Genomic DNA, 15,403 nt, shown 5'->3' on the forward strand with positions numbered 1-15,403 from the left:
ACTCACCTCAGCCTCCCAAAGGCGCGGGATTACAGTCTGAGCCACCGAGCCCGGCTTTGCACCAGTTTTAATGTCAACTTCCTCTTGTATTTAGTATCAGCTTCCTTCTATAGCTAGTTCTCCTAAGTAGGAGAGGCAGAAAACCCAGCCGTGGCATGTACACCCATCCTCCAGGCTGGCTGGGTCAGTGTAGGACTTGTTCCCATTCCTGGTATAATAACATTCACTAGGGGAGTGCAACACATTAATTGGCTTAGCTGAGTCTCCTGGGATGAAAGGACGGTCAGGCGTCAGCAGTGACATCCACCAAACGAATCGCATGGCCTTGGGACGGCTTCTTTGGGTATCTGAGTCTCAGCTTTCTCATTCATATAATGTGGATAAATATGGCGCCTACCACAGAGTGGGGTTGCAAGGAACCAGCGTGATGCTGCCAGTGAAGTCCTCAGCCCGGTGCCTGGCGTAGGGTGAGCGTCAGTACACGTTTATCATGTTCTCCTGCTCTTTATACCCTCTTTTTAAACAGTTGTCAACTAGCCTGCTGGTTCTGCCCATGCCAGCTCCTGCCTCTTCATAGGACACACTGTCCTTGGTGGGACCCTTCTGGTTGCATCTGACGACTCCAAGGAGTTGCATCTCTCTTCTTCCAAAGAGAGGTTTCAGTCCCTAGACTTCAGAAGAGCTGCTGAGCAGTCACCATGGGAAACAGAAAGGCGACTAGACCTCAGAACAGCCTCAGCAAGACTCAGGTGCCCAGGCCTCTCTCTGGGCCAGTCGCCATCTCTTCCCATGGGCCTGCCTTTTCCTCACAAGGGGAAGTGTGGCTGCCATGTGAGGATGGCACTACGGATGTGGACCCCACACCTTGGGCTGCTCCCTCCATCCCAGGGGAGAGCTCCCAGAGGCCAGCTCTGGCCAGGGACCGCTATCAAGGCTGGACTGGTCAGGTGGCCTTCAGATAAAAGGCAGCTTCTGCTATTGTCACGTGAGGAGGTGCTGGGTAGCAGTGTCACAGCCATCTGCCTCTCACACACACCTTGTTAAAACAGTCTTGGAAGACATGTCATAATAATTTCAGTCAGCGTTACAGAGTGCCCACTCTTACCGAGTGCCAGGTGCTGTGCTAAGTTGCTATGGACAATCTCACTTAACTCTCTCACAGATGTGAGGTGGATACTATTATTATTATTATTATTATTATTATTATTGCCAACTGACAATGGAGGAAGTTGAAGCATGTGGAGATCAAGGAAATTACCCACAGGATATTATGCCACAAATTGGTGATGGAACCCAAGCTTAAACCTCTGCAGAGTTCTCAGAACTCAGGCTGGTAATGACCATGACTCAAATAGTGAGCACCTCTGGGTGTCCAGTAGTGATTTCGGCAGGAGGCACACAGTGTTACTGCAGGACCAGTCCAAACTGGCCCTACTCTGTTGATAACAGAATGTCACGTCAACCTGTAAGTGGAATAGCCAAAACCGCAATCATGTAACCCAGGCGTGGACGATAGAAAAAGCTTTAACATTTAACAACATTTCCTCCCCATGTAACTGAGAGCTTAGGGAGAAGACTGGAGCCTGAATGTCAGAACCCTTTCAGAAATGAGGGGTCCATTGGCAGGAAATCTGGGTCTAAAGTTTGCCTCAACATACCTTCCTAAATGATCAAATTTGGAGCCCTCCAATCAGACCCTACCAACCCAACATTCTTGATACTTTCCCTTGCCCTCTGACCCCTTAAAACATGCCCTAGACTCCAAATCAGGGAGACAGATTTGATCTGCCCCTCCCCTCTCCTAGCTTTTCTTTTCTCAAAAGCTGATGGCATAGTACTGCTTCTGTGCACATTGGGGTGGCAAGCCTGTTTACACTGTAATGACAGGGGTGAAAAGTTAGACCCAAATCCCTGAGCTTGGAACTTGCCTTGTAGTGAAGATAACCGCCCCTTCCACATACCCATTTTCATTCACACCTGCTGTCCCGGCATGGTTTTTATTAGTGCCCCTCTTCACTCCCCAGGATGTCTTGGTTTAGTCATTCAATAATGTGGTCACCTTAATCCTTGTAGAGATACTATAATCAAACAATAAGCAAAACAATTAAAATATGTAGGATGTCAAATCATGATGGGTGCTAAGGAGAGAAAACATAGACCCCCCAAGGTTGGGGAGAGAATTCTGACTTTGTAATGGGATTTTGAGATAAGGAGTGGGGAAAACAGCTCCAGGATTTGGAAAAAAAGAAGAATCTTACCTCTTTGACATATATTTTTTTAAAAAACTTTATTTACTGTCAGTTTATTTAAGCATGTGATTGGTTTGGAGGTAGGTGGTGTTAAATGTCGTAGCATTGAATGTTGAGGAGATGGTTCCCATGAAACTCACCGTCAAGCCAGAAGCAGACAGCTTTGGCGCACCTGGGCACATTCAGGAAGGGAGAGGCGCCAATTACTTTCTAAACTGTTACATCAGCAGGAAAGAGGTCGAGTTACATACCCTGACCTGGGTTCTCCTATATTGCATTCATACTTAACCCCAAAGGCAAAAAAACAGGTGAAGTGTTGACCCCTCTAGCTGCAAAGCAGCTCTACCTTGAATAAGCAGAAGGCACCGGACCAAGAAACAGATGTGGATGGAGGTACAGGGCCTGTGTACTGCAGAAGGAGAAGGTGGCGCACCCACTGAAGCATATTGCTGCCCACTGATTTGCAGCGATGGCTTCCGTTTCTTGACTTAGAAGGTGGAATTTCTATGATCTGTCCTTCCTGGACTCTTCCCCTGTTTGTTTCTTGACTCAAAGGAAGAGATTGCACCACTCACTCCTTGTTGGACTTCCTCCTTGTTTCAGTTGAGACTCTGTTGAAAGTCACAAGGCTTCTTTGCTCTAGCAAAGGCCCACACACGGGCTCACAAAAATGTCTGCGTACAATCTCATGGAGTCACAGACCTTCTGCAGCCCATCTGTGAATCCTTGATGTTCTGTGGACTGCATTCAGGATCTGCTGCTCTCAGTGTATTGAGGGTCCTTCTCAAATAGACGTAGAAAACAAGACCACATCTTAGTCGTTGAAGCACTTTTTGCTTTTCCGAGACCATATATATACGTGTGCATGTGTATCAGCTCCCAACAATCTTCTGAGGTTACACTGGAAGTTACGTCTTTCATAAAAGTCACAGGGCAGCATCAAAGGTGGCAGTCAATAACAAGAGCTCAGATTCTGGCATCCAGTTGCATGGGTTCAAATGTACCGCTTCCACTTGGTGGCTGGGTAAGCTGTGTAAACCTTTCTGAGACTCGATTTTCTCCTCTCTGTAATGGGCACAAGAGTGAGCTGCATTCGTAAAGTTCTCAGGTAGAATTGAAGTGGCAGTCCTTAGGGTGCTTGCTGCCTGGTATTGGGGCGTGTTGCATGTATGTTGGGTATCTGACACTTTTCCTGTGATGTATCCCAGGATGCAGCAGGTTTGTAGACTAGCATTCAGATCCTCTAGCTTACAAGCTCGGTGGTCTAGCTCAGGTGTTTCTTTCTATATTTGATTCTCAGACTATTTGAGCCAGGAGGAGCCATAGTCCACATGCAGTCTGGCCCATCTTGGAAATTCAAAGAATAAATGTCTTGTTCAAAACCCCCTCTTAGGAGTGGTGGAGAACCAGAAACTGAGCTAGGAATTTTTACATGCTGAGCCAATTTTCTTTCCTCTAGCAACCAATACCTGGTCATAATTTTTTGCTGCCCTTTTTTTTTTTTGTCTTCTCCTCAGAGGACAGCTAGAACTTTTATGTTTGTAGTTCTAGAAATATAGTTGTCGAGGCTCTCTTTTGGAACCTGGAATCCCTTTTAAAACAACCAATTTCCAATGGCAAATCATCCGTTAAAGAAGCTGGGAAGAAATTGTGACAACACTGATTGCAGTAATAGCTTCTCGTGGGATATTGAAATGAAAACTTCTTCTCGTGACTCCAGGCAGAGCTGTACACAGAGCACCCCTTTGCACTGCAGCAAGATGATCACCAAAAGAGCTCAAATGACCCTTTAAATATTTTTCTGTTGCTAAATAAACACTCTCTCCAAAGAAGACAAAGGGGAATGGAAATTATCTTGGGTTAATCTTCTTATAAGATGGGATTCTTTTGGGTCATGAAGGTACATTTTCTCATGAAAACTCCTTGAATAAACAGTGAAACACATCTTTCAGATCTTTGTCTTTTCCTGTTTTGATTGCAAGCAGATGTGTCATGGGAGGTATCTCTCTTGGTCCAGGAGGGAGCTGTTGCTTTCTTGCTTCTATAAAGTGATGGCTTATTTAGAGGGTGACAGGCTACAAGATGACAACCCTGGAAAAAATTGGAGCATAGAGTGGCCCTTTGTGGGATGGCAAGGAAGCTTTTATTTCAGTAGACATCTTCTTGGTCAAGCCTGTTTTAATCTCCTGTGACTGCAAATCAGAGTGACTTTGTATATGCATCCTAGTTTGATGCTCAGAACCTAAAACTTCCTTCAAAGATTTCAAGTGCTTTGAGATGTTTCTTTTTATAACACTTTAAATGGTATGTCTTTTCTGTTACACCAGGGAAACTAGGAAGAAATCCCAGGCCCAGCTCCTTAGAACCCTCCCGAATCCTAACAACAGCAACTTTATTCTGAGTGCTAATGCACCTTGGTATAAGCCCTTGGATCCTTGCAGCAATTTTGTAAGGAAGCACCCCCCCCCCATTTATAGATGAGGAAATTTAGGCTCAATGAGTCTAAAGAACTTGGGAGCTATTAATAGAGCCACTGAGTGGCAGATGCAGAATCATAATGGCTAAGATTAAGCAAACATTTATTTAAATAGCAACCTCCCAAACCTATTCAAAAGTGTTTGCCTGTGGGGCCTGGAAATGCATTTATTTGCAAGTGTGTGTTTTGAGATTAGAGGTGGGAGTATGCTGCTGATGGTTCCTTGCACAGCCAAAAAAATATGTATGGAATAAGCTCTCGGGTGGTTGTTTTTTGTAAATAAGAAAGCTGTTGCCATAGCAGAGGTCATCACTTTGGCAGTTGCTATGATTAGGGGGTCTTTGCTAAGCAAAGCAAGTTTCACTCTATTACTATTAACACAGGAGTCACCATCAGACCAAAGCAGCGGAGTAGAAATTGCAATTAAATTTGCTATCAATCACACCTCTCAAGAACACTTGATGTTTCATCAAATTTTTTTTTTATGTATTCTTGCTTAATCTAGTACTTTTTCCTATGGAAGGTGTGGATTTAAGGGACCCAGAGTGTCAAACAATACTATGTAGTTGAGCAGATTTACTTTGTAAATCTGGTCTCTGTCGTCTTTCTCGCTCTCCTTTTCTTTACATTTTTTGAGAAAGTGCCTAGGTCCAGGGTTTGTCTGTCTAACTGTTTTTCTCTCTTTCTTTTATTTTCTTCTTATTTTTGAGTTCCAGTCCTGGTTTATATCCCTGCAGATTGAGAGGTGTGTTCCAGGACTTTCTGGTATACATCATTTTTATATTACAATTTTTCCATGGTTATGTTACTAAAATAATGTGTGCAGTTGTCCTTTGGCATACAAGGGGGATTGGTTCCAGGACCTCTGCGTATACCAATATCTGCACATAAACTCAGTCCTGCAGTTGGTCACAAAGTGATGAAGCCCCCTTAGGTTCAGTGACTGGGGGTCTGCAAATTTAAATGACAAAAGACATTAACAGGAGGAAAAGCATACACTTGTTTTAATATCTACATATAATAAAAAGTCACAGAAAAAAAGAGAAACTCAGGAGGCAATTAGACTTAGCTTATGTACCCTTTTTCCTTTTTTTTTTTTTTTTTTTTTTGAGTCAGAGTCTCACTCTGTCATCCAGGCTGGAGTGCAGTGGCATGATCACATCGATGACATGGTTCATGGCAGCCTTGACTTCCTGGGCTCAGGTGATCCTTCTACCCCAGCACTCCGAGTAGCTAGAACTATAGGCACATGCCACCATGCCCGGCTAATTTTTTTTCTTTTTTTTGAGTTGGAGTCTCACTCTGTCGCCCAGACTAGAGTGCAGTGGCCGCTCCCGGCCACCGCAGTCTCGACCTGCTGGGCTCCGGTGATCCTGCCGCCTCAGCCTTCCGAGTAGCCAGAACTACAGGCATGCGCTACTATGCCCGGCTGATTTTTTTGCTTTATTGTAGAGATGAGGTCTCGCTGCCCAGGCGGGTCTCGAACCCGCGGGCTCAGGCTAATTTTTTAATCGTTAAGTGGAGACGAGGTTTTGCTGTGTTGCCCAGGCTGGTATCGGACTCTTGGACTCAAAACAATCTGTCTGTCTTGGCTTACATACCATTTTAACAAAGGAAAGAGCATTTGGGCTTTGAGGGACAATACATTTTGGAAAAGTAGCTAGGAAGCATATGGGAGAAAATAATGAAAGATGAGAGTTATTTTAGTAAGATTTGTGTCAGGTTCAGATCAGCCTAGTTGTGTTAACTTCTAATAGCCTGGGAGACTCACAATTGGAAAAGGAACCCGACACTCAAAACAGTGACCAGCAGGAAAGGGGAGAGGAGAGCTGAGAATGCTGTGGTCAATTTTTTTTACTGTTTTCATGGCTCTTCACGAGTGTGTCCATGGTTGTTATTTCGGCTGCTTTTGGGTTCTACTTTCTTTTCAGGGTGGAGGTGCCTGGTCACACAGGTGTTATCGCTTCAGTCCATTACACATATGCTTATCACTTTGAGGGGTCAACAGCTTCACTGTGGACCGAGTCATTTGTCATCAGTGACTGCATTTTGAGACATTTAGGATCATGAAACACTGTTATATATCAAGACTCATCTTGGTGCTGACTCTTTGTATGCGGTGATGAGAGTCTCTCTCCTCTTCCTGGTACTGGAGAAGGGACATCTCCAAGTTTGGAAATGCATGCTGGTTTTAGGCAGAAAAGGGGAGTGCAGAGAACTCATCTTGCATTTGTTGATTCTCAGTTCCTTTCAGTTCAAAATAATCCTTATCCCAAAGTGGCATATTCCGATCTTCTTCATATCCATCTTTTCATTTCTAACAGCAGGGAGAGAAATTCTATATAGTGGAACTTGTTCCCCCATCTGAAAGATTCAGGGCTGCTTCTTACAGTCAGTATCTTGAAATCCTTCCTTGTGAACCAATGTAAATTATTTGATATCAAAAATGTCCTTTGCAGGATGGTCTTTGCCAAATGTGATACATAATCATACAGATGCTCCTCAACTTACAATGGGATTACATCCTGATAAACTCATCATAAGTTGAAAATATTTTAAGTAAAAAATGAGTTTAATACACCTAACCTACTGAACATAGTAGCACAGCCAAGCCTTCCTTAAACAGGCTCAGAACACTTAGGTTGGTCTACAGTTGGGCAAAATCATCTAACCCTCAAAATGGTTTCTGGAAAATGCCTGTTGCTTTCACACCATGGTAATATTGAAAGATCTTAAACCATCATTTTAACTCAGAGACTGTCTGTATTTAAAAATATCTCATCAGTTCTCATACATTAAAGTTGCATCTATAGTTTAAACCATTCTGACATATCTTGTGACATGTATAGGGCATTGAAATAGCACAGAGGCAAGAACTCCCCTCTCACCTTGGAGAGAATTTCTGTAAAAAGTTGGAGAGGAGGTTGGGGTGAGCTCTAACGGCTCTCTCAACTCCCTGGTCTCTGCCTTCACTACAACTGTCAGAATTTGTAGTCATCATCCCTGTGCAGAGAGAATATCCAGGGCATCTTGTTTCCACACCAGGGACTGGCTTTGGTGAATGGTTTCTGCAGATATCAGTTGTAATGGGGCATTGAGTTGTTCCTTGACAAAGGAAGGTGTTTCCGAATGGAGACTTGTCATCTCCTTTCGGCCTTGAATCCCCCAGCTATATTTTCATCAGCTCTCTCTTCCTTCCCTTCTCTATCACAATATTAATAAACCCCTAACTAGAGTGACTTAAATATGTGGATTCCACAGTATATCCCACTACATTCAACATCCTGCTATTATCAGAGTGAAAATGTCAAACTTTAATGTCAGCCCTGGCTAGATCTGAATATTTAAAAGAGGCTTCCTTTTAAACCTTTTTTATGTTTTGCTATTTTTGCTACCCCCTGCCCCAGAGATTTAGAGGAAATAATCTCTTGGTTTTGTTTTCCTTCCCTGTGAAGCCCAGTCTGAGGCAGGCTGCCACTTTTCCCCTGACATTTTCTTTACACAGGGCTGTTATTTTAAACTGATGGTCACAGAGTTCTTGTCAATAACATGGAGACAAAACACTCTGCATAGCTGATAAATTATAAGCAGGCACCATGTGTTGGCTTGATGGATTGTTATAGTGAATGTGTGTGAGTCATGGGTGTTATTTTTGGTCAAAAGAATTGTGTGAACTTTTCTCCTCTATTTTGAGCGGATTGAAATGTACTACTTTTTTTGTTGTTGTTCTTTAAGGTGTATGTCAAGGAATTAGGCACCATATCAGAATAGTCATTTTATAGTTTTCAAAGTTATTGTTTCGGAGTTGAGGAGGTGGAAGAACTCAGTAGGAAAGGATTGTGTTGATAAGTAATCCAGGCAGTTAAATGTAGAAAAAAAAATTACAGTCACCTGCTTTAAAGCAGTGGTGTCTCTCTCACCCTACTGTACTCCAGGGGTCAAGTTTAAAGGTGGGGTAGATTTACTGTGAACTCACTTGGAGGCATTGTGATTTTAATTGACTATTGTTTCGCAGCTGATGTAGTAATGCCTGACTTTATTTTGTAGATTTCTTTTCAACTAGGCTGCAGAGTAAATAATCACATTGCTGGGTCTCCAAATCGCTGTCTTCTAAAGCAGCCCTGTCTTCACTGGATGTCTGCCTTGCCCTAGGTCCCAGATACCTGGGAGCACCATTCAGCTCAATACTTTTCAACGTGAGGTCCCCAAACCAGTGCCAGGCTGCAACTTAATTGTTTCTAGCTTGCAACACACTAAGTGCAAAAATTGACAGTAGGTGTTCAGAAACCTTTGCTGTCAATGTGACAGCATGATTTTATGTTTGTTGAATATAACAATAAACGCTTGGGGTTTCATCTTGTCTACTTAAATTCATTTTCCTAGTAATATGTTTTTATTGCATTTTATAAAAGTATCAATCTGTGATGGATTAGGGGAAGAGAAATGGTCTTTCCCCACTGACAGATTGAGTTGTACTAGTTTAGCTACTGCAGTTGTATTGGTCAGCGAATGTTAAGGTCTTTCCACTCACCTGAGACTCAAGGTGTTATTGATTCAAAAAGCAAAGGTTAAGGATGTTGCAGATATAATAATATAAGGATGTTGCAGATATAATAATATAAAATAAGGATATTGCAGATGTAATAATATAATAATTATTATTATATCTTTTGTTAAGTTTCCTACAAACATTTCTTTGGGCATCTCTTTTGCCATTTAGAAGTAGGCTCCTGTGAATGTGAATTTTACTGTATCTTCTCCAGATGGGGAGACTGAGATTTACCTGAATGTGTGCAGTTGGCAACCAGCTCTTGGGACAGAGCTGACACTGGGCTGCTAGTCCCGCCCCTCCCCTGGGGACAGTCACTGCGGCCTGATGGCCTGTCCCTGCATCTGGCAGGGAGGGATTCTGTTTGCTGCTGAGGGGAAGCAATGTCTGGGGGAATGTTCTGGAGTTCCGTGGAGAAAAGGCAGAAGCCTCCTACATGTGACACTCTGGGCCAAGGCAGGAGAGCTGCGGACAGGCAGGAAGACCCAGGAAAGGGAAATCAAGGATTGAGTCGTCTCTCAACTTCACTGCCATCCCCGGGGTCAGCCTGTTCTTATTGCCTTGAGCTGCTCTCCTCAATGAAAGTTTTGAGCTGTGAGGAGAGAGAGGGAAAGAGGGAAGCTTGTTTGCCTTCTCCCCTGCCTGGAACTTCCCCTCTGGGCTATCCACGAGGTTCCTTTCCCTCCTTTTTCAAGTCTTGGTTTAAATGTGCCCTTCTCAGGGAGGCCTTCCTTGGCTTTTCCCAGACACACTCTCCTCCCTTTGCCTGACTAATTTTTCTCCACAGCATATATCATCTGACATACTGAGTCATCATGTATTCTATGTAGTATAATGTAATTAATGTGATGCCATTGAAGAGACGTCTGTTTACAAGGTCAAGGATTTTGTCTGTATTGTTTGTTGCTGTATCTCCAGGTCTACAGCCGTGCATGGCACATGCCAGATGCTCAGTAGGTATTTGTTAGGTAAATGAATGAATGAAGCATCCACAATAATCGCAAAGGAGCCAACTGTGTGCAGAGAGGCTCTTACCACTTCTACACAACTCTGTTCCCGTTTAAGTTGGTGCCCCTGGAAGGGCCCAGACAAGGGAAGTAACCAGCCTTTACCCAGCACCTACAGTCTGCCGAGCACTGTGGTGGGTGTTCTGTGTTGACTATTATAAATCCGTGACCAGGCGCATTGGTTCTTGCCTATCATCCCAGCACTTTGAGGGGGTAAAGACAAGAGGACTGTTTGAGCACAAGAGTTTGAGACCAGCCTGGAGCAATGTAGCGAGACCTTGTTTCTTTAAAAAAAAAAAAAAAAAAAAAAAGCATTGTTAGCTCCATTTCACAGATGGGAGATGCAAGAGGCTAAGAAACTCACACAAGGTCACCCAGTCCAGCTTGTGGTAGAACTGGGAGGAAACTTAGTCTATCTGATTCTTTTTATCCTGAGAAATTTCTAAAGACAGTCCATTGGTCACAGTGTCACTTGTTTCTTTGCTTTCCTATCTGCAAAATGGGAATACATTTTTGTCATCCATTATCAAAATTTATCTTATGAGAAAAGAACTCTGGGAAAATTGGAACTCAACTATTACAAGATACAAGCTTTGCAAATATGGGTCTGAAAAATGAGATGAAGTTATTGAGTAATGGTCACAAATAAGTGAGTAGAGATCAGGCTTGATGGAATCCAGCCAGCAGAGATGAGTGTTTTTCTATGCCAGACTCCGTGCCAGACACTGGTTTCAGGGTTGGTACTTGCTATTATGATTCCACATCTCTTACTAGGCTGAGACTCTAACTTCCAGACTCAGCTTATTGTCTCTCATTTTAACAATATTTATGGAGCATCTACTAGGTGCTTGGGGGAGGTCAGAACAGAGAACAAAATTCCTTGCCCTTCATGGAACTTATATTTTAATAAGGAGGGGGAGATAGGAAATCAGCAGTAAGCAATGAACCAGGAAGTAAATGATATGGCATGTTAAAAGGTGGCAAGTGCTCTAGAAAAAAGGAAAGAGTAGCACAGGGGAAGGTGGCAGTATTAAACTGAAGGGCACAGGTGGACCCTGTTGAGATGGTGATCTTTGAGCAGAGACCAAAGGAGATGAGGGAGGGAGCCAAGAGGTGCTCAGGAAGGAGAGCATTCCAGGCAGAGAATGCCCTGGGACTGAGGTCATGCATGGTCTGTGGGGGACACTGCAAGGAGGTGAGCTCAGGCTGGGGTGGGGGATAACTTGTAGGTGGAGACAAGAGAATACCCCAGCAGATGGGATGCAGGGGCGGAGGGGGTGGTCAGGTAAAGTGAGGAGTCCAGGGTGGGCCAAGGTTTAGTCTTTCTATTCTTCCCCTGTACTCCTTGTACTTCTTTTGTTAGTGCCTCACATAATTATGTATTCCTCAAAGTATTATCATTGAAGTCTTTGGCGACTGAGCCACCCCGGGTCGGCCTGGCCCCAACGTGTCTGGATTTGGGTCTCTTCAGCTGTGACATGAAGGGAACCTTGAGGCAATCTTCAGTGTCCCTTGTCCGACGCTGAAGGGGTTCCTTCCGGGAGTCACGTTCTGATCACTTGCCTCCTGCCCCCCTTTCTTGCTTCACCCATCCACGAGTCTTCAAACACTCACGGCCACACAATGCATGTGGAAGCGGAGGAAGTAGAAAGCAGGATCCCTGCCTTCCAGCAGTTTTCGGTCTCTTCTTGCCAAGGGTTAATAAGTATGTGACAAGATGGGTGATAATCAGGGCAGGTCGCAGTAAGCAAAGTAAGGATAGTGCACAGAACCCGAAGCCATGTGGGAGGGGAGGAGAGCAAGTAAGGCTTGAGGAGGCAGCCAGATGGGGAGAGTCAGGATTTCTCGATCCGGGAACCTGGAAAAGGGGCTGGAATATGGCAGGCAGTGTCTGCATGCTCTGGGATAAGGGGCCACAAGACCGTGAAATGAAGCTGGGTGACAGAGGAGGCTGTGGAGAGAGAACCTGCCACACAGCCAAGATCAGGATCTGGGTCAGTGGCGGATCTTAAGGAAAGGAAGCCTTCAGGAAGATGGGGATGCAGGGCAGTTGTCCCGGCTGTTGACACTACGTGAACTGGGATAAGGAAGAAAGGGGTGGGAGGACCAGCGCCCGGGGACTGTGATTTCAGTTGTTGCACATCATTCACCGCTTCTCTGGCTGCCCCCTAGAATTGTAATAAAATTTCTCAGCATTGAGGCAGCCAAGAAAAGCTCAGAAGATATATTTGAAGGAAAAAACAATCTAAACAAAAAAATGGGAGCTTTTTGTATGTTGGCCCAAGTTTTAGAATTGAATTCTGTGTCCATTTTCAAGATTTTTAGTGATAAGTTCTTAAATTTTTTTTTAAGTCTCAAATAACACTGACTCTTCTGTTACTTGTTCAGGTGCCCTCCGTGAGCCATTCTGGAAATTCTTTTCATCCCCAGAATGAGGTTCATGACCAACTTCATTTTCCTCCACGCCATTGTAGTGGCGTGATTTGCACACTTGCTGCATTCACATTTGTTTGCTCTCATGGACTTTGTGTGGTCTGATTGGGCTTGGATGCCAGCACCAACAAGCCAGATAAAGCCTTGCGTGTATCCACTTCTCTGTTTCTGATTATATTTCATAATGTGTTGATACTTCCAGGCTAATCTTGTACAGCTATTGAGAGAGTCTCAGGACCGAAATAAACATCTGGGAGAAGAAATCAAAGAGCTTCAGCAGAGACTTGGAGAAGTCCAGGGCGACAATAAGGTACTGTGAGTATTTAGAGGGAGAAAGCTCTGCTTCATGATTGTGCATTAGAGGTTTATGTATGAGGGAAGGACCCCAAAGAAATGAAATTATCTTTTGGAGGGCAGGCTCCTTGTAGTACAGGCTTCCCTCGTTTGGTAAGTTTTCTAGGAGCCCATTAGAATCAGCGTACCAGCTAGTATTGTTGTGAGTGGCTGCATTCAGCTTCAGTGAATACGTTTTGGAGATTCTTTCAACATGTTTGCCCATGTCATGATGGGTGATTTAGGAGCACACTTGCCACACCACACTGAGTGTTCAGCAGTTTTTGACCAAAAACGGCATGGCCCCCATGCCCTCCTCTCCCTACTCATCTTGTCTCTCCCTGAGCAACTTTTTTTTTTGTTTCCCCGGGTGAAAAAAGTCCTCAAAGGGAAATGTTTTGCTGCTGTGGAAGAGGTGAAACAAAAAAATGGCAGAAATACTAAAAAGCATTAAAATTGACGAGTTCAGAAACTGTTTTGAGCAGTGGGAAAAGCGTCTTGATTGGTGTATTGTATCAAAGAAGCATGCTTTGAAGGTGACTGAAGTTTAAACATGTAAGACTAAATATACACATTTTAATAAATAAATTCCAGGTGTTTTGGGGTCCACCTTCATATATAGCACATCAGAAAAACACAGTGCAGCATATTTTGAAAAATGTGTTATAGATTTGTAGATTTATAATGAAAACACGGTTTAGCATTTCTCATCTTGATTACATTCCCTTTGAGTATGTGCACATGTATACGTGTGTTTCTGGGTGGCTCTAAAATATTGTCACAGCCCATTGTAGAAGTTTCATTATGTTCAGCTTGGTGGCAAGTAACATTGTGGTTGAGGGCAAAATAAAACCCAAATGCTATACTTTTCCCCTTCTATACAAATAATGGATTTGTGGCTCAGATGATTTGGAGTTATTCACAGTCGGTTTTGAATTTTAAATAGTCATCCTACTAATTATGTTCACATAACCAATTTATTTTATTGCTAAATTTGGCAATTTGTATGGAACATTGCTCAAAATCCACTGCTTGGTATTAATCAAACTCCCCTGTTGGCAACGTTAATTATAAAATATGAACTCATAAACTCCAAACTAAATGTATGCACTCTCTCTCCCAGCTGAAGCTATGAACAAAAGTACAATTGAGAAAAGGAAGAAAAACTACCGAGGTTTAATTCTGTCCCCCAAAATAATTTCCCATTTTGCCAAGACTGATTCATTTTCAACTCCTTGCCAGAGAGAGCTTTTGCAACAGAGATGGCGTTGGCATTTGACTCAAGAAAACCGTATTGTGGGTGTGTGTGGAAGTGGGGCTTTCTGGGAGAAACATTGTCGAGATGTTACCAAATTCCTTGATAAATGATGGTGACTTTCATTATTATTGGGATTGTTGGTTATCAGATGGTGCCATTTTGAATGTATACTCACTCTTTTAAAAATACACAGGAGTGTCTGGGTTATCCTGAGAACTCTTCCACAAGAGATCAGAGAGGGCTCTGCGACTGCTGGATTGAGAGGCCCCATCTGAGGACATATACTTCTCTGAGAAATCTTTACATAGCCTCTTCTCTGCCTTAATCTGCCTTAACTGTTTTGGATTTAACATAAATTTGAAAAATTAGGCTCTGAAACAGAGGGTGGGAGAGAATGCCCAGGAAAGGTTCTAATTAACCGCAGACCAGCTAGTTAGGCCCCTTGGGTGGTTTTACATGTTGCCAAAAGGATTTAAGCTCCATAACCTAGGTGTTTGGTCAGTAATTAAAGGCTCGAGCTTTAGTCACTTCCTCAAATGACAGCATCAGGGCAAGGCTTTTCTGGAGAGTGAAATGAAATGGGTGCAGTAGTTTTCCTTAAACCCATAAAAATACTAGAGGAATTTATAAACCCACAAAATGCTGAAATATTTCGAAGATGGGACTTTCGGATGCATGGCTCTTCTTGACCAACTGCTAATTCTTTTTCTGGCTTATCTCCTTTTTTTTTTTCCCTTCTGAGTTACACCCACCCTGCAACTTTCTTTGCTAAATGTACTTCTGCCTCATCTGTTGATCACTTTTCATTGTTTTTCATTTTAGCCACTTGCATTTTAGAAATTTACATTTGTAGTGGTTAACTGATGGAAAGAGAGGGGAGGGTACATGTGTGCATGCCTGTGTGTGTGTGTGTGTGTGTGTGTGTGTGTGTGTGTGTCTGTGCACGTTTGCAGGTGCAATACTAACCACATGTTGGGGGCTTCCTGTGCCTGGTCACAGCCTGAACTTTGTGACTTGTTTGCACTCTGAGTCGTTATTCCAGTTGCTGAGCACATTGATCAAACTTTGTGTTCTTTCCCCCAGGTTTAGAATTCTGTG

The 15,403-nt window shown here is 43.4% G+C and overlaps 1 protein-coding gene across 3 annotated transcripts in view; it reads left to right on the top strand.

Annotated features, from left to right (window-relative positions):
- The window catches only part of CCDC149 (coiled-coil domain containing 149), a 74,134-nt gene that overhangs the window by 5,081 nt on the left and 53,650 nt on the right, over positions 1–15,403 (top strand). For all 3 annotated transcript variants that reach the window (XM_021713089.1, XM_008059454.2, XM_008059453.1), the window contains exon 3: positions 12,917–13,024. In XM_021713089.1, the coding sequence (XP_021568764.1) occupies positions 12,917–13,024 (108 nt within the window). The remainder of the gene's footprint in view (positions 1–12,916; positions 13,025–15,403) is intronic.

This window comes from Carlito syrichta, unplaced genomic scaffold (genome assembly GCF_000164805.1).
Source record: "Carlito syrichta isolate Samal-C Ts95f unplaced genomic scaffold, Tarsius_syrichta-2.0.1 Scaffold304090, whole genome shotgun sequence".
Lineage (NCBI taxonomy): Eukaryota > Metazoa > Chordata > Mammalia > Primates > Tarsiidae > Carlito > Carlito syrichta.